The sequence below is a fragment of the Vanellus vanellus genome, assembly GCF_965231255.1.
Source record: "Vanellus vanellus genome assembly, chromosome: 15".
In the NCBI taxonomy this organism is placed as follows: domain Eukaryota; kingdom Metazoa; phylum Chordata; class Aves; order Charadriiformes; family Charadriidae; genus Vanellus; species Vanellus vanellus.
The window spans coordinates 12,799,809-12,827,273 of record NC_138920.1 but is presented as its reverse complement, the minus strand read 5'-3'; the positions used below and the strand labels follow the sequence as shown (position 1 = coordinate 12,827,273).

Below are 27,465 nucleotides of genomic sequence, written 5' to 3'. Positions count from 1 at the left end.
TGTTCCTCATTGCAACATCACAGCACTGCTGTCCTTGTTTATATATAAATATATACACTGTACCACGGACTGAGCACCAGAGCCCAGCGCTGCTGCCACCGCCCGTCCCCGGCAGGGCCAGCCCCAGCACCGCTGCTCGCGGCCGCCGGCCGGGCAGGAGGGTGGCTGTGCCGAGATGGGCGCCTGGCCCCGCCGTGCCGCTACCCCTGCGCGGAGCTTGGCTGGACGCGCCTGTGCCCTGTGACCGCCTGCCACCCGCCGCTCACGCCATGCCTCCCCGCGGAGGCGCTGGGAGAAGAGAGAGGTCACCAGCACGCTTTCCTCGCCGGACGCTCCTCTCCCCACCTCCGGCAGTGCCCGGGGCTGCCTCTCATGGCGTTGCCCCCCTCCCCCGGCCGCCCCTCGCCAGGATGGGCCCGGACAGACCCACCTCGCTGCTGCTGCCTCGGTGCCGCTCGTCTCTGGAGGCCGTGGGCAGAGGTTGCGGAGATGCGGCGTGATGGTTTGGAGAGGGCAGGGGGTGTGGGGAGGGCAGCTGCAGGGGGTTGGGTGCCGGAGCGCAGCAATCTTGCGACAGCGTGAGCCCCCGACCTGGGGTGGGTGGGGGGGTGCTCCCTGTCCCCCTCCCCGCTGACTCCAGGCTCTCTCTGCCCTGGTGCTCTCCTGGTGCTTGTGCAGCGGTCGCGGCGTGGAGCTGCGGTGTCCAGAGCTGAGCAGAGGCCCCTCTATGCGCAGAGTGAGCCGGAGCCGCTCTCCGGCTGCTGGCGCTGCGTGGGTGCCACCGACCCCCCGCGGCACCAGTGCCTACTCTTGGCCTGGGTGCAGAGGAGTCCCGTCCCTCCACCCCGCTCCCCAGCCACACTGCACCGGGGGGCACTGGGGGCTCTCAGGCCCCCAGCACCAACCAGCCCGGCGGGTTGCAGCACCTGTATGTGCATCTGGGTCCCCCCGTGCCCCGCTGTGCTCCCTGCTGCTCCCCGGGGCTTCGCTGCTAACCCGGCCCCAGTCCCCGGCAGTCGCAGACGCTGCCGTGGGGCTGTCGGGAAAGTCCGGATCTGTGCGTAGTTATTAACATATGCAAAGTCTGTTTGCCTGGTCTGACAGGGCCAGACCCCGCAGCGAGGGGGTGGCTGTAGGGGTCCCACTGCCCCCTATCCCCCCGGCATCACAGCACTCCCTCACCCAGCTGGCCAGGGCGACGCAGGCGCTGGCCATGTGGGGCCACTGCAGCCCGAAGCCTGTCCCTTCCCACTGGCCCACGCCACAGCAGGCAGCCCCCGCGCACAGGCAGCAGGGCACACCGGGGTGGCTCAAACACCTCTTACCTTTGGCAGCAGCTGCAGGGTCAACCCCCTCCCCCCCCGCCCCCCCACCCCGTCGTCGTCGTCCCCCCAGCATCTCTCACGCCAGAGAAACTGAGGAGCTTTTAACAAATGTGAACGGTTCCAGGAACCACGCAGGAAGCGGTGCCGAGGGCAGCCAGGGCGCCTGCCGGCGCCCGCCCTGGCCCCATGTATATAGTGTACATAATACAGTACGTGTATTTTTAAAGTGATCATATTTATGTTAATAGAACCAGATGAAGTCTATATATAGAGATCTATATCTATTCTGAGAGATGCAGGGCTCTGCTAGCACCAGGCCGCGGGGACAGAGAGCCGAGACGGGCTGCTCCTGCACGAAACGGGCGCCCATCGGTCGCACCGAGTGCTTTGGAGCGGTGGTGAAGGCTACAGCCTTCCCCGGCCACCGGCAGCCCCTGGGAAAGGGCCAGGTCACAGCTTCATTCTCTTCTCGATTTAGCTTCTTAAGAGTTTTCAGGGAAAAGAAGTCACAGACTTTTCTGAACTTGTTTCACAGCAGATTTGAGCTTCCACTCGAAGTGCAGCCTGCTAAGAGTTGCCCTCTCCCGGCGGTGCTGGCTGCTTGGCACCAGCCTGGCCCGAAGCGGCAGCGCTTTGTCCCCTGGCCAGAGCTGAGCCCCTCTGCTGGAGCGCTCACCTCCTCGGCCCCCCGCAAACCGCTCCCCAATGCCGCCCCGCACCCCAGCAGCCTCCCGGCCAGTACAGAGGGTATGGGTGGCTGCCACAGCATCCCCATGGGTGGCAGCGGCTGCCTGCTGCCCGGCACGGCTGGTCCCAGCATCCAGCCCCCTGCCTGCCCGTCCCTCCTGCCCGCCGAGAGCGGCTGCCGCCCCCGGCTCCTGCCTCACCGAGGGCGGGAAACTCCTCTGCACTGGGTGACTCCAGTCCCCGCTCCCTCTGCAGAGCTTCTCTACTCCTCCAGGTCCAGCCCAAAGCTATTTGGTGCTGCCTGGATAAAAAGCAGTGGGTTTTTTGATGTTGGGTTGGGTTTTTTTGTTTTGCTTTAAGATACTACTTGGACACACTCCCAGACCAAAATGAAGCCCCAGCTGCACATCTGTGCCTGCTCATACCTTGCTCCTACATTTCCATCACTCCCAAAGTGCCTCCCTTCTCTCCAGCAGCAGCCACAGCCACAGCCAGACCTTCTGCCACGGTAGCTCAGCTATCTGCACGGCTCCATCAGTCCGTGTTGCAGACTGGTGTGGAAGCTCGTTCCAAGGGCATGGGGAGTTCAGCGGTTACAGGAGGTGACCGTCAGGGTGAGCTGAGACCTGGTTTCAGCACGGGAGCTCCAGGCTGCTGAATGATGCAGGCGCATAGGGTGGCACTCCCTGGTCCTGCCACTGCCTCACCCGCGCGGGAGCTGTTGAAAGAGCAGGCAGGCGTCCGCAGGTGAAAGGTTCCTTTAGCTTTGGGAAGGGCAGCCCCACGGGAACCGGGATTTGCCAGTGTCTAAGCTCTCTGCCCGTGGAGCTGGTCCTACGCCGCCACGCACAAGCTCACATGCTGTTTCCAGCCTCCCAAAATTATTTGAGGCACTTCTGCAGCAACGGGGGAGGCATGCACAGCAACCTGCCCGCTCATCTCATGTGCTCACACCACGCTTGTTGGGCCTAGAGTGCTTGCCAGCTGCTCTGCCTCTCCAAAAGATGCCACCCGCTCCCTGCAGTCACCTTCCGATCACGGCTTGGTTATTGCCCAGCGGTGCCACTGGGCTGCGAAGCTGCGGCTGCTGTCCTGCAGCAGCCAGCCCGGTCCCCTCCCGCCCCGGCGCATGGAGCCGGTCAGCACCGGGGGCTCCAGCACCTGCCTCTGCTGAGGCTGCAGACAGCATCCGCCCCCGGCAGTGTGAGGGGAAAGAGCTGTTCCTTTGGCCGCGGGTACAGGGTAGCAGGGAATGGCATCGTCTGCAGCGCAGCCGTGAGACAGCAGGCCAGGGCACACTTCTCCGCTGAGAGGTTTGCTTCATCGCCTCCCCAGCATCACCAACAGATGCCATTCCCCCTCAGCACCACTTCAATCCCCGACAGTAAGGTCGCAGTCCCGGCTCCCCCGGGGAGCAGGAAGGCGAGCCCCTTCCATCGCTACCGCTGAAGAAAAGGCATTTCCCTTCCTCATCCTCCAGCAGGAGCAGGGACATGGCTCTGGACAGAGCCAGGGCTGCCTCAACACCCCTGCCAGGCAAAAATTGGCTGTGGCAAGAAAGGTGCTGGTTTCCGCAGCGAGTTCTCACTCGCCGTTGGCTGGAGAGGGCCAGTTTTAGCAGACAGCACTGCATGTTAGTTTACAAACCCAGCCCTGCACGTTTGGCCTCTGTGAGTGTTCAGTTTCCCCACGGAGCACCCTTCTGCCGTTCCACCTTGGTGAAGACAGTGTCCTCCTCTGGTAGACATGCAAGTTCCTCCTTGGCACATGCGCAGACACATTTCAGTTTTTGTTCCAGACAGGAAGGTCTTGACCCCCAAGTTCGTTTCACAGGCAGGCTGCTGCCGGGAGCAGCGCTCAGCAGACTCCCACCAGGCTGGTGGGATGGCAGCGTGGCCCACAGCAGGCGGGGAGCACACGTACCCACGGCCGCATTTGGGCAGTGCACAGCACTGGGCTGGCGGCGGCGTATGCTCCAGTTCCTGCTGTGGGAGCACTGAGCTGCCCAGTCCCCATCAGCTGGGCAGGACCAGGTCCCCGCACGCAGCAGCAGCAGCAGCAGCAACAGGCGGCTCACGTCGCTGCAGCCACCATGCGGTACAGGCAACAAGCCACAAGACAGCACTTGCAGGAGGTGCAGGCAGCATCCAGCCTGGGTGGGTGGTGGTCCATGGCTGGATGAGAGGAAGGACTAGATACTGCACAAGGGTAGAGTTGCACTAGAAGAGTCAAGACCCTCCTCTGTGTAGCAGGACTAAAAACTAGCAGAAAGACCAAAAGGTCTGAGATTTGCTGGTTACACCACTTTCTGTGCTACATGTGCAATATATTTGTTATGAATGTTATCACAAAGTCAGTTCATTCAATAATCTTTTAATCACTGTAGCTAGATGTTCTACGTCCATTCAAGTGACTTTTATTCGAGTGCAATATTTCAATAGACATGTAGTGACCTAGTATGCTTTGTGTTTTAGAGAATCTGTGTGCAGAGCAATGCAATTAAGTTTAAAACCTTGTAAATAAAACAGGTTGCAAACCAAAAAAAAAAAAAAAAAAGAGTATTAGGCTTGCATTTAATTTCTGTGAGTGTTTCAGTATTGTGCATTAGGCCGCCTCAGTACAGACCCCGTGTTCTCTGTGCAGGTATTAATGGAGGAGTGGCTCCTCGGCTGTTGAATGCTCCCTGTTAATGCTTTACTGCTTTAACTGTATTCATTTTTCTAGACTCCTGTCTGCACAAAATGCAATAAATGATTTTATTACACCCTTCACTTCTTGCACGGGGATTTTTCACTTGCTTCCAGGGTCTCCACAGCTATTTTACACTTGGCTGCTACCACTTCCATAAGAAGGAGCAAGCCCCGACAGGAAGCAGCAGATGGCAGAGGCAGCAAAACAACAGGAGAGGAACAGCCTCTCCCAAGTGCCACAGTTCCCATGTTTAAGCTCACGCAAATTTCTGATCACCCCAGCAAAGATGCTTCATGTGTCTGTGGGGTTGTAGAGACAGAGAAAGGGATTGAACAAAAAGAGACTGGAGGAGGAAAGGTGGAAGACAGACATACTTCCATCCAATTTCAGGTTGTGTAGCAACGGCAGCCCCAAGTCAAGGAAGGCCAGGCTAAATGCAGAGGGACTCGTAGCCCTAACTTCACGCAGCAGCCGTACAATTAGCAGCAACTAAGCACGGACACCAGACCAGCTTGTTGCTGGCCTGAGCGCAAACCCTCCCTTCCCACCACCAGCAGCCAGAGAGGCTTCGGACCTCTCACGCTGGCCCATGCCACACACTGCTCCCGTGCACGGGTCCCTCAACGGGCACATGAGCTGCTCTGCCCGACATCGTCTGAATCCACTGTGTGAGAATAAGGACCTCTGAGGTACTTCAAAACCAAAGCGTTATAAACTGAGACCAACTACAATACTGTCACAGTAAGGTTCGTACATTTTCTGCTTAGCATCCAGCGCAGGGCAGTGTCAGACAGAGCTTATCTGGAAGAAGAGAGTAATGGCAAACGCAGCGGAATAATGTATTCCAGTAGTACTCAAGCTGTCAAGTGTCAAAAATGCAACAAAACGTTTTTCCTGACTTTTTATTAAAAAGTAATGTCCTCTTGTTAACAGCACAGAGAAAAAAAATGCTACAACACAAACCACCTGGGACAAAGAAAATCCTCTGCTCTGAGAACACTGCTTTCTCAGTTTCTTTCGGTTCTCTGCAGGAAGCCTACAGACTCTAAGAAGGCCGTGATGGGCAGGACCACAGGGTTAAGAGATGTTTTGTGTTCTGGTATCAAAGTATGTTACTGGTTAAAAACACGGTGAAGAATTACTGCCTGATTTTCCACTCAACTGTCCACTGCAGCTACCAAAGTGGTGAAAAAAATGTATAAAATTATGGTATTGCGTCTTGGCACTGCCTTTCCACCTTAGATGGACAAAACACCCATTAACAGTGAGGTGAAGTTTCAGAGAGCAGACTTCCACCACCTGGTAACTGGCTGCAGGTATTCCCAAGGGAGGGCCAGCAGGGCCAGCAGCACATCAGCGTGGCTGCAGCTGAGCTGTTGGGCTATAGTAGCCAACCGTCCCAAAGCAAGATTGTAAGAAAAGAAAATTTATATGCCAAATTTAACAGATTGATCTTAACGCTGACTACTTGGTGTAGGAAAATTGACAGACCATTTGAAATCTCTGCCTTGGCTGGAAGCTCTTGTGTTTCAAATCTGCCACGGTACTCAGACCAAAGCTGCCAGTTTCCGTGAGCTGGGTGAGGTGAAGAGCGTTTCTCTGCCTCACTCTGCCAGGACATGACAGTCCAGCTTCAGAAGGACTGAATGGCACGGTCCTGGGTTACTGAGTAGTGGTCAGGCATGTGCTTCATGAGTTCAGCTGCTAGCGCTACCACTGTACTTTCCAACTGGCTTATATGCCATTTAAAAAAAAGAAATTAAAAAAGAAATCCAAAGAAAAATAGTGCCCATTCCAAAAAGGTGGGTCTCCAAGAAGGCCCAGCCAGCATACCGCTCTGTTCAGTCCCCTATTTCCTCAAAACCACTGACCCAAAACTATACTAAGACCATTCAGTGAGACCAGACTGCACCTCAATGTGAAGATGCACCAGCTACTGGGAGTGAGGAAAATTGAGGACTGTCATTGCAGCAGCTTCTGGGACTGGACAAAACAACCGATTATCCAAAGCGGCTCAGCACATCGTGCCGCTCAGAAAACAGAGCATATTTCTCCAAACACTGCTAACCAGACCAAGGTGAGGAAGGGCAGCACTAGCAACAGTCAGCAGCAATGCCACTGGGGGTATACTCTCACCAAAGTGGAGAGGACATGCATATCCGGGGGCATTTGTCCCATGTCAAAGATAGGAGACTCTTTAAACAGCTATAAGTATGGAATGGCAAAGGGAAAGGGAAAGGGCCTGAGAGCTCAGCTTTAATAGTGTCGCTGGTAGGAACCCATAGGTTGCTGGGCTGAGGACCCTGCTCGCCCCTGGGCCACGGTTTGGCTCACTAGGTGGGAGAGTGCAGGACCACTCTGGATAAGGGTGTCCAACGCTTTCTGTACACTAGGGTTGTCAAAGTTGATACCAGAAGATACTGGCCTTTGAGCAGGTACATTGCCAGGCGCAGGGAGGCGATTTTGGTGCTGACCATAGAGCGACTGAGCTTGTGGAGGAGCTCCAGGTCTTGGACCTGCATTTCTTGAAGGGCCTTGGAGAGCAGGAAGTTGCGTGCTCGGAGTCTGCAATCTCTGCTGAGTTTGGTTTAAATTTCCAGCACTCATCGGTGCTGACCGGGCCTGACCACTGGCCATGTTAGCAAAGTTCTGGTTTGGAGTGCCACCTGACGTGCCTGCAGAGGCTGCAGAACTGCTGTTTGCTACAGCAGCTGCTGCCGCTGCTGCCCCGCTGTTGAAGAGACTGAGGATTTTTGCTTGAAGCTCCTGCTGAGGATTAGAAGAGGACACTGGAACAGAAGGAGCAGAGACCAGAGGCTGTGAACCCTGATGAGCCTGAGAACTTGGAAGGCTGGACTGACTACCCAGAGATGATGCTGAAGGTGCCCCCAAAGACTGTCTTGACATGGATGCTGGGAAAGAAAGGAAAGAGGGTTAAAGCTCTGCAAATGCCCTTGAAGGGGCACCTAAAGAAAATTAATGAAACAGCTACCAAAGACACAAGCACCAATGAATACCCACCCTTTGAACAGCAGAGCTGCACAGCTCAGGGGAACCCAAACCATCCCGTAGAACTACTGCCCTTTGTGTAGCAGTCAAACCAGTTATGGAAGTCCTGTGGTTTCCCTGAGAGAATCCAGTATAAACATTCTTTCACAGAAAAGATCTGAATTGTCTCAGGACTCCCAAGGACAGGTCCATCTCAATGAAATGAGACGCTGTGTGAGGAAGTTAAGACACTAGGACTCTGCTGCAGTCCCAGGACTGTTTTAGGGTCCCAGCTCAGAAGGCCCACAAACCATATGATTAATAGCCTCATCTGGGGCTGAGAAACTTACCCTGCAGAGAATCAGAGCTTCCCCTCAGTAACCGTTCCTTCCGGTCTCTCAAGTAATTAATTACTTTATCAGTCTCCTCAGCAGTTAGATAGCGATTGTCTGCCAGCAGGTTCAAGAGAGTCTGAATCCCTGGAGGGTGACCTCCTCTGACACCCTCCTCCATGGGGGGTGGGCGCTCCCGCTCCTGCAAAACAGCTTCATCTGCCATCTTGGCAGCCTGCCGGGCAATTTCCTCGCGCTCCTTCTCCCGTGACTCTGTTTTGTAGCGCTCGTAATTCCTTGCCACTAGCACCATGGCATCAGCTTGGGGCATGTTGCGGTGTTCTGCACAAGGAAAAGAAACATTTTAAATAAACCAAAGTGATGTTAACAGGAGGTGCCTTGCCTCACGCTCACCAGCACATCTCATTCAGCAGGCAGGCACCGCTTTGGGATTGCAAGCGTAGGCTTGGAAAGCTTCCTAGGCACACAGTAACAGTTCAATTTCCTAAGCCAACAGAAGGCTCAAGGCTATCACCCAGCAAGGCCATCCTTTTCTTCCATAGCTGAGGGCTCTGAGAAGATAGTGTATCAGCCCAAGAAATGTCTTTCTTGCCTCTCACCCAATTAAAACGGAAAGCAGCTCCCTCCACCTCTCACATAAATTCTCTGTGCTCCAAGAGCAGACAGTTCCAGCCATTCTACTGCTAAAGCCTTGGACAGATATCCAAAACTTGCCCTCTGAAGGCTGCTAAAGCTTCCCAGAGCAGGACAGTGATGGGAATACTTTTTGGTTCTGTACTGCCAATGCCTTAACATAGTGTGTGCGCATACAGGAGATGGGGAGGAAAGAAGCACTGGCTCAATGTCACGTTGCTGCTTATGTTTACTACTCTGGGGCAATAAGCAGTAACCAAGTTCTTCTGTAATACAATGAATAATGGCCTATTCCAACTTTTTTTTTTTGCACATGCATTTTCAAGTTTTTGAGGTCATTATTTCCTGAACACAGATTTAAGCAGGGAGATCAAAAGAGAAGGCCTTTACCTTCCAAAAAGTGCCCAAAGCGCCGGGCACTTTTCACACCTGCAGATAATCAAATCCTGCCACCCTCTTCCTTGCAACAGGAAACTGGCGTTCATTTTAACATTACGCTTTGCACAAGTTGTGAAAGAGTTCCCTGAAACTAACGTGAATGGCTACGTGCAGTTCAAGCGAGTGTATTTAATCTCTAGAAAGAGCTGTGGATGAACTAATGACTGGTGTTCTATCAGATCTGATACGCCGTTAGATCCAATAAAGAAGTGAAGCTTTGGAGGGAGGACAGTTGTTAAACCAAAGGAGTTAGAGTTAAAACTAATGGCAGTGGAAAGCCCAGTGAAAGTGTGCGTGAGCTGTATTTGTGCAGGAAATGAGAGAACCCTTCTATCACATCTGCATCCGACGTTAAAGGAAACCGGGCTTCTTCAGTCAGTAAGCACGCAAAAACCAGTGACTGTGCATTCAGAAATTTACTCTCCTAGACGAACCTCACAAAACATTAGTTGAGAACACAATAAGGAAGAAACAACCTAATCAGAGCAAAAGGCTGCTTTCTGAGATCACATTCTGACAAGACCTTTTTTTAATGCCTACACCCACCCTCACGCTCACAATAACTAAGTCACACCCTGAGACAGAAAGTGATGCGACAAGTGTAAATGGCGCTAAAATGCTAAAAAGGTGGAGCATGTACACCAAATCACTTTATAGTTGTATCTTTTTATAACTCTTCCCAGTTTCACAACCAGATCTTTACCTTGACCAAATACGCTACCCTTATTCTGTTTTCCTTAAATCACATTTAGTTTTAAAATCCGTCCTGTAATTTGTCACATTCTAAACATGCTCTCTTTGAGAGTAACTAGTGATAAACTGAGGTTGGACTGCTATTACTCAGAAATCTACCAAGGCAATGCAGTCATTTCTAGAGCTGGGGTTCATGACTTGCCCTAAAATGCAAAGCCTGGTGATATTAGGTGCTAAGAATGCAGACGAGATTCTCTCTTGGCAGAAATTAGACAGTCCTTTTGACAAGGGACAAATAAAGTATTATGAAAACTTGTAAATAATGATATTCACATTTATGACATGGTGTCAAGTCATTAATAACTACTTATGTCACAGCAAGGATGAACTTTGTCCTGTGTGATTCTGCTTGAAAGAAAGTATTCTAAAGCAGCACTTTGAGTGGTTCAGGTGACCACAGAGCTACACAGCCTACTGAGACCTCAGTACCTTGTGGGGTGCCAAACATGATGTTAACAGTGCAAGAGCGGTGAACTTGATGTTGCTGGGTGATGACAATGGCAAAAGGAGACCCTCCTCTGCTCACATCGTCCAGGGCTTGCGTCAGTGACATCTCTGTGTTGAGGAAGATCAGGTCCACTACCATGCCCAGATCCCGCACCTTCCGCCCCACTGACTCCGCGTACTCCCTACCACAAAGCAAAGCCAGCAGAGTTTAACAAGTCAGTCGCATACAGAAACAGAAACCCTGGCACATTCACCCTCTCCGTCATCTCAGATTTGTTTTTCTGACAACTTGCCAAACTTCGTAATGTTTAACAGGACAGTATTAAAGGAATCTCATTACAATAATATAAAAGCCCATATCCTACCTTTAGTTTGGTCTGAATCAGTCATTTCATTTTAACTGAATTAGATTACAAATCAAGCCTCAGCTTAGCTGAGAAACAGAGTGTTTGCAAAGGGATTTACATTATTATAAATTTGCTTACATATAAATGTGTTTAAACTGAACTCATTAAGTGAGGCAATTTATGCCTGCAGAGATCTAAGGGGTACACGGCAGAGCAGCTAACCTACAGAATTCAGTTACTTGTGCTACATTCAGTATCTTAACTGTTCAAATACGCCTTATCCTAATTCACCGTATCACAGCCCAACTTCTGGACTTAAAGATTAATTTTCAGAGGAGAGCTACCCATCCACAACATTCCCTTGAGTTCCAAATACATTTTCTCTTGCTCTTTTGTTCTACTAGCTGCTTTCTGCTCTAACCCAGTATCAACACTGCATCTATGGATCCACTGTTCCTGTATCCACTCTCCTGCAGACTTCCCATTCCAAACACAAACCATAGCTCACATGGCTGAGCTTAAAGTTTTCAAGTCTTTTTTTTTTTTTTTAAGTTTACTATACTCACTACAAAAATTGCAATACTGACTGTATGAGCATTCTGAGAAATCTAGTCGGCATCCACCCTCACCTTTTGAAAGAGGTTCAATTTATCATCTTTGAATGCGAACATTGTAATGGTGACTAAAATTGTTCCCCCTCGCTAACTGTCTTTTTAAGGATTTCTAAGTTACACCAATTGCGTATCTAAGTTATTCAGGAGCCATCTTTCAATAGGTCTATAGTAGGTGACATCAATGCTTCAATATCCAAGATTTATTAACACACTCCAGCTCTTAAGTTTTGTAGATATTACAGACCAAACAATTCTTAGGATATTAAGTTGATCCTATTGCACAAGAAAATTCTCCCTGTTATCAAGTATAATAACCTGTGGTCTTTTAGAATATCTTCCAAAGACTTCTTGTCACCAAGGGATAAAGAATCTAAAATTTCGTTCCAAGATTTGTTCAACAGGTAATCAACTCCATTAAAAGCAAACCACAATTTTATTTCTAGTTTCACTGTTTCCCTTGTTCCTATTTCCTGGTTTGACTTCTACCACCAGATCAGGCAAGTGCCAGCTCTTCTATTCTGCCTCGCAGATACAGCAAAGTTAAATAAAAGCAACTCTTGATCATTTTTCTTAAGGGCAAAGGAGAGAGAGCTTTAGATTACCCCTTGACAAACATTTTCTTCAGACCCCAAGCCAGATCTATGATTTATTTATATCTTTGCCATTCTTCATTACATTTATTTGTAAAGACATAGACATCAGACTGGTGCCATTGTCACAGCCCCCCTCACACTGTACCAGACATAGGTGTACCCCTCTGTTCCCACCACAGTACCCACTCTCGAAAATAAGGACATTCTAACATTTTTGACACAAGTCCCTTTGACTCCTAAAGTTGTTTTAAGTCCTTACATTCCAAAAGAAAGCACACTGTTCTAGAGGGATCGCCTGCATTTTTGTTTCTAGATAAACAGTCTTGCATTTAGCAGAATAAAAAGACACACTATGTTTGAGTGGGGACACCTCAGTAAATGTTCAGACTGCCACGTGAGATTGCCCTGGTTACTACTTACACATGCTTTTGATACCCTTCATGACTACTTTCAGCAGTGATTTTATACTTATTGCACTTTGGATGAACGGTATTGACTGGTATCTGACCTAGTAATCAATCTGACAGGAGGTCTGAAACGAACAGCCCCATGACTCCACCCTGACAACTGCTCTGTACTATCTCCTGGTTGGCACACATTAATAAGTTCCGCATCAGTCAACCCATTAATAACAAGTACAGGGCCCTATAACCTGTTGTGACAGTAGGCTGATATGAAGAGTAGGTAGAAAAGTATCAGGAGAAGGTATAGTGATAGGTGACAAGGAAATAAAAGTAAAGCACAAGATACATTTCTCCATCTAATCAACATATATTCCCAGAACAGCAACAGAAGCTGTCACTTTCTGAGGGCTCTAAAGCCACCCTCCTCAATAGCAACCTGTAAGACACACAGCCTCAAGGCAGGACTAAGTTTAATTCCATTTTTTTCTACCATGCAATAATAAAATTGGTCATAACTATTTTCTTACTTTGTCTGTTTATTCACCACTATCACAGAACAATCCACAGGTCGCTCTGCATCAAAACGTCTCTTGATTTCCTCGTAGTACTGACGGTACAGCTCCTCTCGGCGCCGCTCCTCACGCTTCAGACGGTCTGAAAGCAAGCCACAGGGACAGAACAAGTAATGCCTTTCGGACATGCTTGGAGCAATGAGGTGCACACAGCCAGTCTGTCTAAACTTCTGAACCATCCAGTGTCAAGAACGTAACACACTCAGCACTGCAGGCATCTCCCGCATCCTCCCAGAGGCAGAATGTGAATCTGCCCTTTATAACGTTACAGGTACTCACCTTCTGAATTCACTGGTGCTCTATCAAAATGCTCTTTGTAACGGTCATAGTAAGAGTCATCCTTCCGCCGACAGTAGTCTTCAAGGTGAAGGTAACGGTCATAAGCTTCATCTCGTCTGCAAGATTTACAGAAGAAGCAAAGGTTTCCATGCTCCAGCACAATCTCAGGCAATAACTTTGGCCAATGCATCACATGCAGACCTTCCTCAAGTTTAATTTCTGAAGTACTGACCTGCTCTCCACAAGACACGAAGCAGACACCCAGCTGTCAACAGTCAGAGCAATTTCCGTATCTTAAATGCCTGACACTACTGAAACCAGTGCAGCCATTGAGGTAGGATCACCATAAAAATGAGTTGGCAAATAAAATCCTGCGGAAATTACCTGTACAAAGGGTCCCGAGGGTCTCTCATATCCCGTGGATCCCTCATATCGCGTGGATCCCTCATATCCCGTGGATCCCTATATCGATCATAGAGCGGCTCCCGTGGGTCACGAAGATCTCTAACATCACGAGGGTCCCGCAAGTCTCTTGGATCCCTGATATCCCGTGGGTCTCGCATGTCCCGTCGGTCCCTGTGGTCTCTGGCATCACGCATGTCTCTAGCTCGAATGTCTCGAGTGTCTCTGGAATCTCGCCCGTTTCTACCATCCCTGCCATCTCTGGGGTCTCTCCGTGGGCTCCCCCGAAGAGGGGAGCGGTCGCGTCTGGCATCTCGGCCATCCCCATAGGCATATGGCTCTCTGAGGAAAACAGCAGGGACATTCCATTAGACTGCTGACAACACGAGTACTGTTATCCCTATATCTCTTACCTGAGGTGCCAAAGTGACCCTTCTCTCAGGAGCTGAATCCTCCCTCCTATCCCACAACAGCAAGAATTGCCCAAAAAACATATTTATTGAAGCAGCCTGGGAAAACTTCTTAATTCTAGTGTTTATCATAGCCAAACAAGACCCAGAAAGCTCCTTAATGAATCATCACTAAAAGTGTAGAGCACCTGTGGAGGAATTGAACAGGCACCTCAGAAAGCACCATTTCAAGGCCTCTGGCCTCCAACATTAGCCACAGATCATCTACCAAACATATTTTTGCAAATTCTTTGAGAGAATTCAAGGTGTTGAAGCCTAATACCCACAAACATGCAATAGCCAGGAGCATTCAAGGGATCCATTAAATTCACTAGTCAATGACAGCAGAACACCTATTATTGGCATATAATTAAAAAAGTGATTGTTGTGACCAAAGACACTGGACGTTCCATGGTGTGGTTTGGTTTGTGCTGCTAGCAGAGAGCAATGATAGCTACCGCCGTATCCTGGATTTGAAGGGATAGTTTCCGTAGAAAGCCAGTCTTATGTTTACGATGCCCCATGTTAAGAGGGTACTAAACCCAACCAGCATGGCATCCTTAGCAGCAACAGGCTTCTCTGTCACATCTGAATGATCCATCTCATTCAGACTTCGTACTGCACTGTCTTCGGAAGCAAGGAATAATAACGTTCCAGTCTTCATCTTTTCCCAAAACAGCAGGGTTTTTTCCAGGTCATATTTTGTTTTTCAGGAAAAAAACATAACTTCACTGTAGTCTAAGCCAAACATAAAAAAGTCTTGCAGAGAAACTACTGAGCTTCACGCATTTGGAATGTTCTTTTCCCAAGATACTCACAAACATCAGAAAAAAAACCCAGCTTTTTAAATCTTTTTATTTTGAAAAATTGACAGACTTTGAGAGTCCTCTACCAGCCTCATCCAGTTTATGAAAAGCAAGCAGAATATAAGTCTGCTTCTGCTCCAGAGCATTCACATAGTAGTCACCTGGACAGAACTGCAGGAGCAGCGAGTCAGATGTGCCCAAGTTCAGTGTCAGGTAGAGCAGACAGTACAAGAAGGATGCGCAGAGTTTGTGAGTGGACTTTGGTGGTTAGACACCCAGCTGAGCAGGGACATACAGAGGAGCGCTGGCATTCTCTAGTTTTATGTCAGATACAAAATAGATCTTGGGACAAACTACAGTGTTGCTACTAAGAGCATATATAGTCCCCTCCTGTAAAAGAAACACTGTATTTGCACACAAGCACCCTCAGTCTCTTGGACACACAAATCTACTTCTTGTTTGTGGTCTGTATTGAAACCATATCCCATGAGAGATAAACATCATCGCCCACTTCCCTCCCAACCTACAATGAATGACGGCAGAAGCTCAGGGGAAACTTCTGATTTGCTCTAATGGATATTGAATAACTGATCTTTCTGTAGTTGTAAGACTAAATAGCAAAAGAGCCAGATGCAGTGTAATTGTTTGGCATATGACATTTATTCCAGCTGGCGAGGGGGTGCCCAGAACAGGCCATATTCATTATCTGCAGAGACAAAAAGATCCAGAATGAACATTGCACAACTGCAAGAGAAGTACAGACGTGGCGCAGGTCCCCTCTGCTCTTGCACCTGCATCACTGTCCTGCTGCTTGTGGAGAGGCAGCACCATGAAGGCAGAGCGGCCTTCTTCCGTGCCTCTGTCACCATGGTCCAACTCCTGCAACATCAGCACTGCTGACCGCATCTGCTCGGGACTCAGTACCGCTGGCCCAGCACCGCCACCTGCAGCGCAGCATGGGACTCTACACCCCAGCATCAGCAGCTGCCGTTCTCACACCTGCAGCGTGGTCCAGAGTCCACTGTCCGCAGCCATGCCCAGGACTTGATGCCCATGACCTCATTGCCACCTGTGCCCACGGGGCTGCTTGGGACCAGCAACAAGGGCCGGCCATGGTGTCTGCAGTGCCAGCTGGAATCCAGTGCCTGTAATAGTGGCACCAAAGCCTTCGGCAGCCGTGGCAGTAGTCCAGTCCATGGCCCGGTGCCCACAGCACCACTGCCCATGGCTCATGCACCTCCAGTGCTGACATGGGTATCTGCTCTTGCATACATGCAGGATGACACAGGTCCAAATGCCCCTGGCATCAGTGGCTGCTGCTTGTCCCTCTGCAGTGTGGTCCAAGGACCAACAATGATGGCATAGGCGCCTGCCTCTCACAGCCACAGTGCTGCCTGGCACCTTCACTGTTACGCACCTGCAGTGCCACTGAGGCCAAAGACGTGCCATCAGTGCCTGCTGCTCATGTACTTGGAGTGTTCTTGGGGTCTCACAGCAGCACTGTGCACACCTGACACTGCCCAGGCCCAAGGGTTGCCACATCTGTAATGGGAACGTCCAGCTGTGTGCCGAAGCACTTCCCAGGCGATGCCCACATGCTGTTCTCTGCAAGCACATTTGGCCCTGCGCAGGTTAAGTGCAACACATACAAAAGATCTAGATGATACCAAGGATTGCAGCTGCTCATTCTGTTTTCTGGTGGTAGTTGTCTTGCTATTTGCGCTTTTTCCCCATTTTTGGTAATTTAACAGGTCAAGTTAGTAGAGCACACCAGACCTGTGAGAGTTCGATTACCTTCAAGTCCAACATGCAACAATCCTTTGTGTTGAGAACTTTACAGTATAGGTATAGAAGATGCATGCCTTACACCAAACTGTAATCACAGCATGTTGTCACAAGCTCCCTAGTAATGCCATGGAAAGGAAACTGAAGTCATCTTCCTGTGACAGGACAGTCCATGTCTTCTCCAGTTGCCAGTGACTTGAAACACAGAGGAAATGCAGGAGCTGCAACCGCTGTGCATACCGAGGGGTGGGAAACCAGGAGAAGCTGGCAGGTATACATCTGTAACTGCACAGAGGGGACTGGTTCCAGGTACTGACAATGCAAGCACACGTGTGGATGGGACAGTGCAACAGAGACATTTGCTCTACCTTGTGCTTCGCTCATGCACTCTTTTCCAGTCTCATTTCAGCATTGGAAGTTTTTGACATCAGAAGAGGCAAAATCCCAAAGTCCTCTGCAGCATGGCACTGGGAATGCTACAGCCCCTCGGTGTTCTCTAGACATGCCTCAGCTTCTCTGATACTTGAGGCAGGAGAAAACATCAAGTGTATTCTTCCTCACAAGTCTTTTACAACCTGTGCTGCAAAACATAACACTTAGCTGTAGTAACAGCAGCAGACACGAGGTTTCCCTCGTGCCTCCTGAGGTGTCAGCGCCAGAAGGGCTCTGAGGTGGAGCGGCCATGTCCCAACTGTCTCGCTTGAGTATCTCCATTTGACTGGGGAGGTGGTGGTAGGGAAGAGACACAGACATTTAGCACAGGCCACTGGGCTCACGCCCTAAAAGCCTGACCTTCCTAGTATAACTCACTGCTTCCAGGTACTTTACCTTCGTGCCGGACTGGACCTTGATGAAGCCTTATTCATATTTCTTCTTTCCACTGCTTTTTTAATATCTGTAAAGAATAATCAACCCATCTGTTCAATGCTATGGAACAAAAAAAAGATCATCAGCACAATTCAAATGAAAGCAACTTAAGCTCAACAACATCCAGATGGTGCAAGAAAATCCATTCAGCAGAGAGACATTGTCACTTTGACAATATTTTATTAAGTTTAGGTAGTACAACATAATGAGTTTTTCATTATTTCTCTGACTTCAAAATAGGGTGGACAGCTTGGGTGAAGTTTTAACCCTTTACATTCAGGCCTACATCCAGACTTTTCACTCCATAAGAGAACCTCTTTCTTCTGCAGTCTACAAGCGAGCAGAAAGCGACTCATGGACTGCAGGAGAAAAATCAGAGTCTGAAAATCTCCAAGAAAGGAAGCTGATGGCCAGCACAGTTTTACGTTCACAGCCAGTCCTGTTCAATGGAGCATGCTGCTACCCTTGTTGAAAATAACCCAAAGGTTCTCAAGTGGCATGTGCAATTGCCTTCCAAGGGACTACTGCAGCGTTAAGTTGTACAGCCTCCACCAGTGAGGAAATGGGATCCAAGGAGCCTGAAGCACAAGCTCCTTATGAAGTCAACATGGTGCATTCAAAACACCGCTGTTAACATGATGCAAACTGATGCAACAGATCAGAATTTTGAAAATTGGTTGGCTTCTGAGCATCTCCAGGAAAAACACCATGAAGTCAAATACAAAGAAGTAAGAGCTGAAGAAAGAGTCTTGTCCTCAACCAGAAAAAGTGAAGTTGCCCAGAAATGGCAGGGACCCATATTGTTCTACTGTGAAGAAAGCCTTCTGTAACAGCTGACTGAAGATGAAATAATGTACTGGAAGGGGGCAAGAACAAACAGAAATGACCTCACATCTTTTACTCTGAGAACCTTCTAAGGAAAAGAACAAAACAAGCCTAGGGCCTATCTGCTCCCTGAGAACCTATCAACAATTAAAATTTCTTATTAGTTATTTACATTAACTAAATTCAAAGCCCTTGCAAGTGAATAAATGTGCCACAACGTCTTTAGGCAGACTCTGTCTTAACATCTTCTGTAACTTCCCAAGCTATCCTTCATCACTTTCAAGATCAAAATTAGAATTAAGGGATTAGTTCTAATTTTTGCTCGTTGTCAATCAAGAAGCAGCACGTCATCTTTTGGGGGGCGGGTGAGAGGCAAGCGCAATCTGAACATTAACTACAAATGCAGCATAACAACATTCATAGGACCACAAAGCAGTCTCTCCAGGATCAAATACAGCTGCATTGTCTACTTTCACAAAGTAAATTTGATGGACATTTATTCCCTACATATTTTTATTCATTAAAAGATAAGAAAACACTTCTATGCATTTGTGGAAGTATTATTATAATGCAAGACTGTAGGTTAAACTCTCTCAAAGCCTTTTACCTTATTGTGTTATTAGCAATTAGATTTAATACTCAGACTGCATAACTGAAACAACTGTTTTCCTTGCATTTATTTTTTAGTTGAGAGGTTCCCCCCCCTTAAAGTCAAGTGTTATCTTTAAGCAAGACACTATCTGCTTTCTTTGGTTTAAGATTATTTTTATTTTCTGTTTTAAGATGCCATTGCAGAAACCTATTGTTTTTACACTCAATACCATACATTTATTTCAAATAAAAAAAAAAAGTACTTAAATCTGAACAAAAATATTTTACTAGAAGAAAAAACACCTTTGACAGGGATCCTTCTATTGTGCAAAATGAACAGATTTAATAACATTTTATTTAATGCCAACAGCATTTACAGGTTAAGCATTTGAACATTGACAAAACTTCCAAGAAAAAAAAAAATTAGTCTTCTGTCCTGTAGGATTTTGTGATGACAGGGCCACTGTAATCACAGAGTGTAACCTTCTGAATAAACACAGCTGACAAGAGTTTCTTGAATCACGTTCCTATCTCAAGTGCAGCAGTGCTTAAGTGCTAGAGCTTATCTTTTAGCAAAACATCCAATTCCAATTTAAAAGTCTGCAGAGCACAGAAACCACCAAAGCTCTAATAAGTTATTCCAGAAACAAATTACTTTGCTGTTAGAGAAAACTATTTATTTCCATTTAAGGACTTGTCATGCCTATGCCTACTAGATTAAAACTCGCTTATCTTCAGGTCTGTCTGTAACACACAGATCACATCACCCCTATATCTTGAGGCTTTTGCTAGGGCTTGTTCTTCAATTCTTTAAGCCTTCTTCAGATTTTTCTGAGGCTTCTCCAATTTAGCATTATCCTGTTTGAACCAGGCATACCAGAACTGAACACAGTATTCCAGCAGAAGAAACCCACAGGTACCAAAACCTCCCTACTTACAAATCTGTTTTGTACAGCTAAGGATGACAAAAATCACTCTGGCTGGGTGCAGATCTTCCCTTTTGGTTTTACTGAAAGCTCAGTTCTGCCTGCATCCAGCTTAGGAAGAAGTCCAAGTCATTTCACCATCAGCAACTCAATCTTCATTATTTCATTCTCTTTTTAAAACATGATTGTGTGTTTTCTTTCCAAGTCACTTAAAAAAGCACTATATGGCCAGGAATCATTTTTTCCAGAACACCACTCAAAACACTGAGCAATTCCATCTACGTTACACTGAGATTAATTTGAAATTCATTTAACCCTCTGTTGGTTTTAATTGTTCTAGTTTCTTGAACAAATAAAACAGCTTACAGAAGTCTTTTACATAAACACTCCTACTTTCAGCCATAAAACTTGCAGTATCATAAGTTAGTTTGACGGGATTTATTTTGATTGGCATTAATTAATTCACTTATCATTGAGAGTCAGGTGAAAGAATCCCTTTGTTATCGAGGATGATGCCAGGCTTATCCCATTTATGCTGCCTACTGGCACATCTGCAGCACTCTGCTAGGTCCCTGGAAACTCCCTAGTTTTCCAAAGCTTGTGGAAAAACAGCATTAATAGCCTAGACAGGTCTTCACTTCACTGGGCTTCATAGATGTTAGTTTTTATTTTTTGGAGAGGTATAGTTTTGGTACCATTTTACTTTTTTTAGTTTGCTATTGAAATGGAAATTATATTAAAAACACCTCCTGCCTCTTCAGAAATAGACAGCAAAAACACTAACTGAAGGCTAGGTGGTCCTTTCCAGTTGGAAAATTTATCATTTCCAAACAGCACACCTTAACTTCTAAAACAGCCGCAGTTGTTCCTACTTAAGCTTCTAGACTTCAACAATGCTGGCCTATTTTCTTCTTGTATCCTTCTACCCTCCTTGTCTATTCGCTTCCGTTTCCATCTTCATGTTCATATTTACTACTGTATACACACATTCCCACAAGTTATTATTTATTGCTCCTTTCATTCCTTTCTAAGTCAAAGTGTTTTTCTTCAAACTAGCATAGGCTTACTTGGAAGGTAATTTTTTTACTTGCACTTAACAGATTACTCTTAGATTTCTAACCATTCATTTCTGTTTGCTCCCAGCATATTTAGCAGAATTATTTTCATCTTTATGAGAACAGCTTTTTAAAGCACCTACTATTTATAGCACTACTTACACATTGATTTCACATGTGCAAAAAACCCCAAGTTTAGATTACTTATCTAACAAGCCACTAAGTGCTGTGACCAATTCCTCTGAACCTGTCAAGATGAAGCCAAATACTGGTTTACAAATATTTTTTAAAACTAAGCGCATGAGGTTTCAATGACCACTTTCCAGGGCTTACAGGTTGAACAGTTACTTACACAGGGTAAGAGAGCTTTTGAAATACTAACACACAAAAATAAGTTCAGAGTAAGACCTAGGTAGCAAGAGAAAACACTGCAGATGAACCACACAGCACGTACAGCAAATAACTCAGAAAGCAAATACATACCTAGTAAAAGTGATTTTTAGACTAACGCCAGGCAAGTTTCATATAGTGATCTTTCCAGAGAGCTTTAAAACAAAAGCACTCTTTCTACCAGAATGCATGCTGGGGTCAGTAGGAGAGCACGGATCAGTTTTCCTTACCTAATCTATACCCTTTATAAAGGCGACCCTTCTCACCGTCCAGAGCGGCCTGGACATCTTCTAGACGGTCATACTGCACGAACCCATAGCCATGGTACATGCTGAGGGCTGGAAAAGTTAACAGCAGGGCAAGACCGGTTACAACTAAGGGACAGTACTAACCCGCACCCAGGCCATCACGTAACCCCACCAGATGAACAAGCAAAGGGGCTCTACCCAGAAGTGACTGTGCAAGTTTCCTGGGAAAACCAAATCTACCAGGATCAAAATGCAGAGCTCAAAGACTCTGAAATATATTTTGTAGATCAACTTCCTTCTGACAAGGCAGTGACCAAAATACAGCCCATGAAGTGACCAAGACTTGATTAAGAGACTACAAAGTCACTTGGAAGAATACTGTAACATCAAACTGCAACCCCAAAAACTAAAACATAGCTGATATATATGCATTACGTTTCAGCTGTACTGAAGGAATCAGAGAAAATGCAGACAGAGAAAATTATCATTAAAAGGTCACTTTTTAGGAACATTAGTCACTCCTCTCATCACCATCAAATAGCATTTGACAAGCATGAAAGTTATACTTCTCACTGAATTCCCAGCCACAAAAAGGCATAAGATAATATACTAACCCCTGATTTTGCCATATTTTGAAAATATCTCTTGCATTTCTTCACGAGTCATGTGGTCTGTGGGCAAATTGCCGATAAAAAGTCTTCTCTCTAAATCCTGAGGATTGGTGCTGTTAGTGAAGTCGCTCTGATTGATGCTATTGCTCTTGCGTCCTCGAGCCATTTTGCTTTCGTTCCAAATCCAACTCTTCGCAAAAAAGAAAAATGGCCATGCATATAATTTCAATCCATGACATTAAAATTAAACTGGAACAAGATTAAACTTAACAGCTTTGCAGACTAGAAGCCAACTGGGTCTGCTTGACGCAAACTTCACTCCAGAGAAATCTTAATACAAGGGATACAGAGGTCTGGCAAAAACGCATAACGCAGCATTTTGGTCGAGCTTTTCTGCAATACTGAAAGGTATTATTACCTTGCAGGTAAGTTTTAATGGTTTAACTCTAAACTAAGATACAAATAAAACTCATTTTCCACTAAAACCTCTTAACTTTAAGCTTTTCAATACACCCATTGTTGTCATATCTATTTCTTCAGTCCACTGGTAAGAAGCGTTGAAATTTATGCAATATTTTAATAAACGGAAAGGAAACACTCATCCCAACATTGCATAACAGGACCCAAATATTTCAATACAGGCTTTGAATGAGACATCAGGAAGTACTGTTTAAATGCTCATGAAGTGATCCAAGCCTGGTCACTTAATAACTGTGAAATCTTAGCTTTCCAATACCAGAAAACAGAGTTTCTCATTCATACCCCTACTAAACATATCTTTGTCCCCACAGAGACGTCAGCTTCCACAGAAGGCGGGTCCACAGCTGGGAATTTAACCATCCCCCGTGTAACGGCTGTACTGCTACCTCATCTCCCCCAGTATGGTAAAAGTATGCTTCTGTCCTGGTTTCAGCTGGGATAGAGTTAATTTTCTTCCTAGTAGCTGCTGTGTTTTGGATTTAGTACGCAAATAATGTTGATAACATATATTGTTTTATTTGTTGGCCATCATGCTCAGTATATAAATGGGGGTTGCCCGGGGGACAGGAATCTGCGATCACTGCTCAGGACAGGCTGGGCAATCAGTTATCAGGTGGTGAGAGCAGCTTGTGTTGTATGACTTTATTTTGTATATTTTTACCATTATTATTTTCCTCTTTTGTTACCGTTCTATTAAACGGTCTTTATCTCAACCCACGAGTTTCTTCTTCCACCCTCCTTTTCTCCCCCTTCTCCCTAGCTCCCCTCTCACCATCCCGGTGGGCAAGCAGCTTCATTGTCCTAGTCACTGGCTGGGGTTAAACAACGACAACTTCATTAACCCACACTATTGCAGACAAAGCTGGAGCAGTCAGCAACATTCACTGCACAAATTTGCCCAAAGAATTACAGCAAAAAAACACCAAACAAAAACCATCATAACAAACTCCACCAAGCTAACAAAAAAACCCCAGCAAGCCCTACCCAGGATTCATACCTTCTGGTTTAAAAGTCATCACTGCACAAAGCTTAAAAAAAATGAAAAACACTGAAACTGTCAAGATGAACTTGAGAGTTTGAAAACTATTTAATAAAGTTGTCATACTTCCTAAACATTCATCTACAGGAAAGCAGGATGGGATTTTCTGTTTATAATATGCAAGAAACCTGGTAAGAGAAAGCTGATGAAATTGAGTATATCAACAGAAACTTCTACTGTAATCGTGAGATGCCTATAACCAACACGCTCCACAACAGTAACCTATATTCATTACATTTGAAAAGTAGCCACTAAATAAACAAGGTAGATGTCCAAAAATACAAAACAGTTTTACATACAGTTTACATAAATACTAAACTGGCATGAAAAATACATCTACTCCAGATCTGAGACATAAAATTTTGGGGTTTTTTTAAGATCAATCAACCTTACTCTCATATCACTTTTCTCCTTGTTTTAGGAAACCCTGCAGGGACAGAAGGTAGACAAAGCATGTCAGTCTTAAACTTTTTTAAATGAACTGAACTGCCAGAACGGGGAGGAGGAAAAAAAACCCCAACACTCAAACCAAAATCAAACAAAGTAATTTCTTCCACCATATTTGCTTCAATCCTCCTGTAAGTTTGTCCACACACAGAGTTTTACCCTTCCTATCAGAAGTACCAAATCTTATCCCATTTTTCTGTATGGGAGCAGTAGATGTTTCTTCTATTCTACTATTACAGCTTGAGTTCTCATCAGTTTATAGGAATTAAGTTTTCAAAATTCTCCCAAAATGATTAAGTAGCTACAAAACATGGAAAGACCCATGTAGTCCAAGCTCCCATTTGGAGCAGGCTGACATCCAAGCTGGATTCAGTTGTCGTAGCCTTCTTGAGCCAGGCTCCGAGCACTACCAGGAACGGGGACTCGGAGCCCCTGTTCAGGCAGCACGACCTGTGCATACAGTCTCAGGATGTCACATATACACACAGCAAACAGGGGTTAACAAGACTCATAACTGCTGCTGGCAGGACATTTCACTTCCAATATAAAAAGCAGTAGGAACTTCCCTTTTCTTAAGGGTGGGGATAGTAGGGAATGGCTGGGGAAGAGGGCGCAAGAGCTTTCCATATGAAGAAAACCAGGGAGCTACTTTTCCACTTGCAGGTCACTTTCAAAGCAAAACAATGAATCTCAAGTGCTCAGAGGGGTTGAATTACTACACAACTTTCATATAAGAGCATTTATTGTCTCTTACCTTTTTCCACTCAGTAGTTTACATAGTTAAGGGCCATTTAGTAATCACACAACCAGTATAAGAGAATTTTAGAATGTTGTCCCAGCTTTAGGCACACTACATCAGGTGAATGACTAATTTCCACATTAAGTCTTCTACGAACGCAGCCAGAGAGGTCAACTATACACCTAAGCAGCTTAAAGGTGGCAATCCCCCCGTGCAGAAACCCAGCACCAGGCTGAGCAGGTTACTACAACAGGACAGCCCACACCAGCTCATGGGCCAGTAAATCCTCCAGAAGTTAATTCAAGCCACATTTCCCTAAAAATCTTATATTTAAAACCAAAGTTATTTATTAATAGTGATACAGCTTCAGAAAGCAAGACAGAGCTGAAGTAGGATGTTGAAACTAATTTGACACAAGTGAAATGTGACACAGAAATCTGCAAGTTCCTGGGCAAGGCAGAAACAATAAAGCCATCCACCACAGAAAGGAATGCTGCTGAGGAGCAGTGAGCTTCCCACCCAGCACCAGCCAGCGGCTCCCAGCACCTCAGAGCCAAGCTCTGCCAGGCAGCCACCCCAAAGGCCAGGCCTGGGGCCAGCAGGGCCGTTCTCGGGCACCCACTCCGCCTTGGTCCGCTGTGCCCTGGGCAGCAAGCAGATGCAGAGCTGCCCACAAGGAAAACGTTAACATGGAGAATGCTTTCACCTTCCTTCCCGAGGACCCTTACTACTGCTGCGAGAACGCGAGCCAGGCTTCTCAAAGCACAGCTCCCCAGGCCCCTCCTCACCCGCTCTGCCCAGCACCTTTGCGCTTCTCGCTCCTCACAGCTTTCTCAAGCAGCAGTGAGGAAAAAAACCACATCCCTGACTCTTCACTGGTGCCCGCGGAATTCTCACAGCAGGCCGGGGGCTGCACTCCTCACGACAGCGACAACGACCTCACCCGTTGCACATCTTGACTAGGAAAAAGACGCTTTTCAGCTGTGTTATCCCTGCGTACCTACCGGCCCCGGGCCGCTGGGGGAGCAGAGGAGCTCCAACGAGCCCGCACTCCCCACTGCCACTTCCCGGACGCGGTGAGGCAGAGGCGCGGGCCTGCCCGCGGGCCGCAGGGCCCGCCCAGCCCGGCCCCGGCCCGGAACGGACTCGGCCCTCCACGAGATTTGCTATGGTACGTCTTTTATTCGAGCGCTCCGCGTAAAGCCGCACCGGAGCCAGAGGGCCGCCCGCCCGCCCGCCCGCAGACTTACCGCCGCGCCGAGCCCTGTCCGCCTCAGGCCGCCGCCCGCCAGGACAAAGGCGCCAACCGCCACTGCCGCACGGCGCCGTCGCAAAGCGGAGGGGGAGCGCGGCCGGGATAGCGACTCCTCAGCGCTTTACGGCCCGCCGCCATAACTACCGAGGCAAAGGGCCCGGCGAGCAGGGCTGCGCGCCTTGCCTGGCTCCCGGCATGCCCCACCAGCCGCCGCTGCCGCAAGGCAGACTGGGACTTGTAGTCCCGCGGAGGGCGGCAGCGCGAAGCCGCTGGGTGGCGCCACCAGACCCCGCGCGAGGAGAGGAGAGGCGGGGCGGGGCGGGGAGGGGAGGGGCGAGGTGTCCGGGACCGGGACCGGGACCGGGACCGGGATCGGGATCGGGATCGGGACGGGGCGAGAAGGCCGGGACCGGGACCGAAGCGGACCGGGCCCTCATCGTTGCCGTCGCAGCCCCGCTCAGCGGAAGGGTCGGGCTCCTCGGCCGCCCCGAGCAGCAGCGCCAGCCCCGGTCAGCCCCCGTGGGCTGGGGGCTCCCGCCGGGGCTCCTGCCGGGCAGGGACCACCGGGCCCCGCCACTCCCCCGCCGCTCGGGGCCGGGAGCAGGGAGCACTCGCAGCCCGGACCCGCAAACGCGCCGGGTGCCCGGGGCTGTGGGGACTTCCCAGGCCGGTCCCGCGGGAGAGGGGCCCAGAAATCCCCTCCCCATCTTTGCCTCCTCGTCTCCGCCCTCGAGACTCCCCTGGGACCCTTCCCGCGTTCGAGCGAGTCAGTTTTGGGAAGTGACGGCAGGCCGGGGAATCCAGAGCACGCGGTTCCCGCCGCCACCAGCCCCACCGTCACCCCCGGGGAAGCACGCTGCCCTCCCCTCCCGCCAGAGAGACCGGGCGAAGGCCACGGGCAACGTGTGGCTGGCAGCCTCCGAGCCGGGGCTGAGGCCGTGATGGCTGTCGTGGAGCGCGGCCACACAGGCGTCACTGCAGCACGGCCATGACGGCAGTGCGGTGTGTGATGGGGATGATGAGAAGGTGCTGCTCCCTGCCCGGCCACACACCGCACGGGAAAGGAGAGTCCGGGGAAAGTCTCCAAAGTGGGCAGGGGAGCCTGGAACTTCCCTGGGGACCGCTCAGGGACTCCTCCGAGGGAACTGAGCCAGAGGCGGGTGGCCGGCCAGAGGCACAGCCGGGCCTCCGGCGCTTTTGCCCCTTTTCGTTTCTGGGCTGACGTATTTGTGGAGATTCCACGCAAAGGCCCGGTCCTGCGGGCAGCGATGAGGGGGGTCTCCAGGGCCACAGCCCTGTGTTACTGTTGAGAAAATGAAGTGAAACCTTGAACTTCTGCTTCAGGAATGAGCTGGCGGGGCCAGCACGGATGCTTTCCTCGTCATGGCCCACAGCTGACTCCCACCGCTGCCTGCACCTCCTTCAC

General features: G+C 48.3%; 1 protein-coding gene across 1 annotated transcript; it reads right to left on the bottom strand.

Annotated features, from left to right (window-relative positions):
- Positions 1–5,597: 5,597 nt before the first annotated feature.
- NCOA5 (nuclear receptor coactivator 5) lies at positions 5,598–26,060 on the bottom strand. Its single transcript, XM_082491057.1, has 10 exons — positions 26,035–26,060; positions 22,083–22,269; positions 21,451–21,558; positions 17,395–17,461; positions 13,509–13,868; positions 13,125–13,240; positions 12,801–12,927; positions 10,298–10,497; positions 8,042–8,365; positions 5,598–7,615 (listed from the first exon to the last, which is right to left on the bottom strand). The coding sequence occupies exons 2-10, from the start codon at positions 22,243–22,245 to the stop codon at positions 6,960–6,962; spliced, it is 2,121 nt and encodes a 706-aa protein (XP_082347183.1). The 5' UTR covers positions 22,246–22,269; positions 26,035–26,060; the 3' UTR covers positions 5,598–6,959.
- Positions 26,061–27,465: the final 1,405 nt, after the last annotated feature.

What these genes read in the sequence shown, in the direction of transcription:
- NCOA5 (XM_082491057.1), bottom strand. Translation starts at nt 22,245, where the DNA reads ATGGCTCGAGGACGCAAGAGCAATAGCATCAATCAGAGCGACTTCACT. An exon ending in CCTCGGGACCCTTTGTACAG is followed by an intron (nt 13,241 to 13,508) that starts GTAATTTCCGCA and finishes TAAATCTTGCAG; the next exon opens with ACGAGATGAAGCTTATGACC. An exon ending in GTGGTGAATAAACAGACAAA is followed by an intron (nt 10,498 to 12,800) that starts GTAAGAAAATAG and finishes GCTTTGTGGTAG; the next exon opens with GGAGTACGCGGAGTCAGTGG.